At 41.4% G+C, this 6,000-nt stretch overlaps 1 protein-coding gene across 5 annotated transcripts in view; it reads left to right on the forward strand.

The window, feature by feature from the left end:
- LOC148008641 (ATP-dependent DNA helicase Q-like SIM) overlaps positions 1-5,229 on the forward strand; it is a 102,596-nt gene extending 97,367 nt beyond the window's left edge. For all 5 annotated transcript variants that reach the window (XM_087674128.1, XM_087674131.1, XM_087674132.1 and 2 more), the window contains one exon: positions 4,393-5,229. In XM_087674128.1, the coding sequence (XP_087530254.1) occupies positions 4,393-4,761 (369 nt within the window). In that variant the 3' untranslated portion in view covers positions 4,762-5,229. The remainder of the gene's footprint in view (positions 1-4,392) is intronic.
- The last annotated feature ends 771 nt before the right edge of the window (positions 5,230-6,000 follow it).

Raw genomic sequence — 6,000 nt, forward strand, 5'->3', positions numbered from 1 at the left:
CGCCCTTGAAAGTGGCGGGGAATATTGCTAACCAATGCTCAGGGGTTCTGGCATTGTTAGCCACACATGCTACCATGAACTCTGCTACATGAAGATCAGGGTCTTCATTGTACTCTCCCTTAAAAATTAGCAATGGGACTACATTTGCTGGCCTGTCATCAATATTTCCAGGACGAATCTGACTAGGAAGGGGACCTTGAGTTGCCATGGGGACTTCTATAAAGAGTGTTTTTAGGGCGTCAAAGGAGGCTTCTGCTGCGAGCTCGTTCTCAGCTTTGATTTTTGCATTCTCTCTTCTCACGTACCTCTGGACTCGTTCTAACGCTTGCCTTTTTATTGCATCATTCATGAGGGGGTTGGCTCCAACCAGTTGGTCTGGACTCAACAGGATAGTATCAGAGTGGGCTTCAGTCTCTGAGGGATTCTCTGGCCAACATCTCTTCTACTTCTTTCTTTTCAACATCTCTGAATTCAGCTTTCAAACCACTACAGAGGGGAAGATATTCTGTTCTGAAAGTATCAAAACTCAATCTTCTTAGGATCGTTGTTGCGTCATTATAATAATGCCAGCTTTTGAGGGTTTCAATAGTGTATGTTGTGAAAAACACTCTGTCTACCAACTTCCAATGGGTTGCTAATTGGACAAACAGAAGATTGTCAGTGCACCAAGCATCCCACGTATCTTGCTGTTGAGCATCCACAAACAAATTCCAACTCTTTTCCTTCTTGTTTTCGTGAACCTCTACAGACCAAGACTTTTGAAGCTTCTTCACAATCTCCCACTTGATGATGTTTGGAAACTTCTCAATGAATGCCAAATCTTTCATGGATGGTCATTCTCTCTTTTTCTGCTCTTCAGTTTGTTCCCAAACAGTTTGCCACCAAGATGCAAGTTTTTGCTACTTCAATAGGAAGAGGAAACAGTCCACCACATAGAGCATGCATCATAATGGTGATATGTTTCCGCCATTGTGGGATGAAATTCTTGTGAAAAGTGGCTTTGATAATGAGAATTTTCAACTCTTCAGTGAAAGAAGGAACTTTGCAAGGATCCATTGAATTGTCCTCTTCTTGGCAATGCCATTTCCTTCATTTTCAGTCTCTTTTGATACTTGTTGATGGCAAGTTTCCCCGGTTGCACAAAAAAAACATGGAGCCCCAAGAGAAACACCAAGGAAAAGGAAATTCTCTTGCAGGAAAATCTATATTGTAATACCAACAAGCTTCTATTTCATTCTTTTGATCATCAAAACAAAGAAAACAACAATTCTTCACGCAACATCATAGTAGATATCTCCCACGGATTTGATAGAATCAACCATAATCTTCAACATCTTCATAGAATCCATCAATATAACAAAGGACATAAAACAATACACCATCTTTTGAATGGAAATCAATCACATAGTATTCATCTTCAATGTCTTTATAGTTCTCTCTCTCAATCTCTCATGTACAGTTACAATGTTTTGATAGAATTGACTATCTCTGGCTTTCTCTCTCTCTCTCTCTCTATCAATAGTACATCATCTCCTCACTACAATACTCTCATAATAACTCTCAGTAATCCTTTTTAGGTCGTGGATGCACCTCCCAAGAGGTATGTCTGATACGAAGAGTCACCAGAGCCACTACAGTGTCTTTTTACAACTCACTATTGTCACTGTCACTTAGTCTTCTCTTCAGTCTTCAGTAGCTGATTCTTCCACTTGTTTTAGCTCTTTTTGAATTTAGATTCATCATTTCCAAAGGTTAGAAAACTTTTCCAAAGTCACACATACATTCTACAAAACACTTACAGAAGGTCTACAGAACAGTTACAATACAATACCAGAACAGCTATAGTACAGTTACAGTACAGAGACAGAGGCTCTACAGAGGGTTACAGAAGGTCATCAGAACCTCATAACTCATACTCAAATCATTCCATACTATCAAAAACTATTCAATAGGCTTTCAAAAGATCTCAATCTTCATCAATCATCAATCATCAATCCATGCTTCATACAGAAGAAAATCAGAACAAAACAGAAGCTATACAGAACCAATCAGAACCTCACAAAACATCATAGAACTTCATGTCTCTACTGAGAATCATCATGAACTTCCAAAACATAATCAATATAATCCAAAACACTCTCAAATACTTCCATTAACAACCATACATCACTCTAAATCCATAAAAACTCAATCATTCAGACCTCAAAAACAACAAAAATCAGTCAAAAATTCAGTCTTTTTCCACTCTCAACAAGATGATTTTTGCAGAGCTCTATAGAGAGCTTATAGCAGCAGATACTCGTGACACTCGCAGTCAGCGTGCTCGTGGGCGAGGAGTTCGAGTAGGTGGTAGTAGGGGCATGGTCATTCGACGCCCTCCATCATCGAGGGGTGGTTCGAGTGGCTTGCAGACATATGTAAGGCGGGGATCTAGTAGCTCACATCCTGTGCCTCATGATGACATCCCCCCCTTGCCTACACAGCCGCCACCTAGGGAGCCATCATTTGATGATGATGGTAACCTCATCAGTGAGGATGAGTATGAGTCTGTCTCATCATCGGATGCCGAGGAGTCATCTTTAGACTCTCTTGATGAGTATTCAGATGGTTTTGATGATGATGATAGTGATGCCTCATGATTCATCATAGATTCATCATTCATATGACATGTCACATAGGTCTTTTTTTTTTTTTTTTGTATCAGATTTACTAGACTGTAGTTGTATCGCATGTTTTGCGTAGCCCATGCGACCGCGATGGTCACGCTCATGTATTCATCTTATTCTGTAATGAAATGGCTATTTCCACTTTAAACATGTATTTTATGATCTATCATTTAATGATTTATGGTTTTTGTTATTTAAAAAATCATCTTAATCTTTTTTCGTACTAATATCGTACCGTACCTTATAAAATCATAAGGTACCAATTAGTACCGTATTTTATCGTACCGTACCGTATTGTACCTTTCGTACCTGACAACTATGATCTAGATCTATATAAAGTAAGCCTCCTCATCTCTCATGATCTGCACAATACGCTGTGGTTCCTATAGAGAACAGCTGCTTCTAACCCTGTGGTCTCTGCATGATCAAGCTTGAGTAGGGCAAGTTTTCTCCCATTGATAGCATCTCACCTTGATATGGCTGATTGGCCTCTAGGGAGTCTTGATGTATAGTATGATATCCTTGCATCTAAAGGTCTCCTCAAATGTGCCCACATCGGTCCTCCTTTCTCCATTGCAGTTCCACACTGTGGATCTCAAATGTGTCTCATCAGCTGTACTCCATCATGGGCACCAATGTGTCTCATCAGCTGTACTCCATCATGGGCACCTCTATGATTATGCCATGCACTCTCATCAGTGGCTACTTGTGCTGGTGTAAGGTCACTCAAGCTAGGTTTTCTCCCGCTTGAGAGCTTTCCTTTTGGAGAAAGAATCTCTCTCTCTCTCCAAATCACCATTCTTTAGGATTAAAGGCCAATCCTTGGTCAAGTTCTTGCTGACTCGCCATGCCCTTTCAACAATAGAATTATTGGTTACCTCTAGCTTCCCACATAGACTTTTGGCATCATCTAGTGGACCACATGAGGGCTAATTTTCCTTCTCTTTTCGTTTTCTAATGCAGCATTCACAAAAGTATATTTGTTTGATGGAGCTGTCTTTGCTACGTTGATCCATTTTAAATTTTCTGCCACATCCTCTTGGGCCTCCTAGCTGCCCATGTACTGAGTTCCTTCTCCATGTGTTTTGAGCTCATTAATTGCAATTTACACCTTGTTAGGCAGTCTCCATGAACTTCCCTTCTTTTTTCATGAGGAGCTCAAGATGAATTTTGGAGTTAGCTGTTCGTCTCCCAAAGGCACCCTTCAATGTCATTCAGCAAGGTGAAATGTGCTCGTATCTTGTGATGTACCTCCTCCTTCCACACTTGCATTTTTGCATGTATTTCCTTTCTGATTTGCTGCATTGCTTCAAGACATAGAACATTCATTATTTCTTTCAGATTCTCCATATCACGGTCTTGGATTTTGCACATATCCCGAATTGGTTCCACACTTTTTTGTGTGTGGTGTAATTGGTCTTGTTGAGGATGCTGCACATGATGCAATATTTCTGAATTTTCTCTCCCCATGTCCAACCTACATGTGATGTCTTGTGATTTGTCAGGGTTCTTGCCTTTAAGAGAGAAATGGGAAGAGTTGCTGTAATAACAGTAGTCCATGTTTTGCAGTCTTAAATTTGTAGGTTTGCAGGTTTAATTGCAGGTATGGTGGGATGAGAATCTGATTGCAGTTGGGCTGTGGAGGGGGCCTGGGGCCCAGGGCCCAGGGTGAGAGAGAGAGAGAGAGATGGTTTCTTATTTGCCACTTTGTTCTCTTGTTTTACAGGATCGAGGTTCCCGAAAGAAACTAACGGTTCGTTGTCTCAGAAATCCAGAAGTGACAGTGCAAGGTTGCACTTTTCTACAAATTTGCAAGAGTTCAAATTGGAGGGTTAATGATTACTCAGTATCTGACAAAAGGAAGCCAGTGACTTTGCCACCCTTACACCTTTTCCTGGAAGGTGATATGGTACAGGCAATGGTTGAGCCAACTGGGGGTAGAGAGAGTACTGCATGGGGCAGGGGCTGGGCAGACCCCAATATTAGAAGGCAGCGGCTTGCGAATTTCAAGAGGTCGGGACGTAAACCGCGCCAGAAAAGACGCCCAAGAAACAGATCAGGTTCTCGGAGGCAAAGATTTTCTGGGTATTCATAAATGATCCAACTATCTGTAATTGGGGATGTTCCTGGTTGGCACTCTCAGCAAGTCATGCATGCTGAGAGAACCTCCAAACACCCACCCACCAAACATTCAATTTCATTGTGAGCTGTAGGGGATAGTTCAATGTCCAGCCCAGTTACTTCCTGTCTTTTTTTCGGGCCATGATTCCTCTCCTTGCAAATTGAATCCTCAGTGTATTAATTATTTGAGGAGTTTGAGCAGCCCGTCTTAGCAACCCAAGAAGAAAACAAAGCAATGTAACCCTCCTGAAAACAGACTGAAGCAAAATGTATCAGCACAGCAGGTTGCCTTCAATTTTGTATGCCAAATGCCATTGTAATGTTAAGGGTTTGGCTTCCATTTGGCATCAAATATGACATGCAACTTCAGCCTCATAAGTCTGTTTGGCCTTTTTGTAGACCTTAGTATGACATCACGTCATCTCATCTCTCTCCCTCTCTCTCTGGTAATATTATATGAAATCACATGGAATACAAAAGTTATGGCAAAGAAGCATAAGAAACTTTTTTTTTCCGTGAAGATAATTGAATTAAGTAAATATTTACATGAGACCATCAAGTCAACATTCTCTTTGTATCTCTTACATTCTAATACATCAGAACATCAGGTCAGCATACTCAATCTCTCTCACGCGATCTCTGTAGAACTTTACAAGATGCAAGCAAGCTCTCAGGACAACCTATTACATAACCAATTCTAATAAAGCAGACAGAAAGAACAGCTGGAGTAGAGCGAACAATCGCCAGCCAGGGAGCGGCAATGTCCGTAAGGACTAGGTCAGTTGACATCATAGAAATGATTTGCCATAACACCAATCCACGCACACGGGCCACATGCCCATGGATGCCCGATGCCGAACCAAAAATAAAGGCATTGTGAGTACGCCATATGTGCCACAGGGCTGTCCATCTAAGAAAATGGAATAGTCAAGAACAATCTGAAGACAAAGATGGCATAGAGGACATGTTTTCCATAATCCACGAACGAACTGGTATGTGGTGTTGGGTCATCGAGAACCACACACGGGAAATGAAATTCTAGATCTGTTGCGTAACAGGGCAAGAGACAAAGAGGTGAAGCAATGTCTCATCGCGTGTGGTACAAAAAACACAGAGGTGTACAGAAATCTTTCGGGCACGGAGCACTTCTCCTGTTGGAAGATCCCCAATGAGCAGCCTCCACATGAACACTTTACCTTGATATGGAACCTTA

The sequence above is a fragment of the Lygodium microphyllum genome, unplaced genomic scaffold (genome assembly GCF_053477565.2).
Source record: "Lygodium microphyllum isolate KBCC unplaced genomic scaffold, Lygodium_microphyllum_v1.1.10 scaffold_102, whole genome shotgun sequence".
Taxonomy (NCBI): Eukaryota; Viridiplantae; Streptophyta; class Polypodiopsida; order Schizaeales; family Lygodiaceae; genus Lygodium; species Lygodium microphyllum.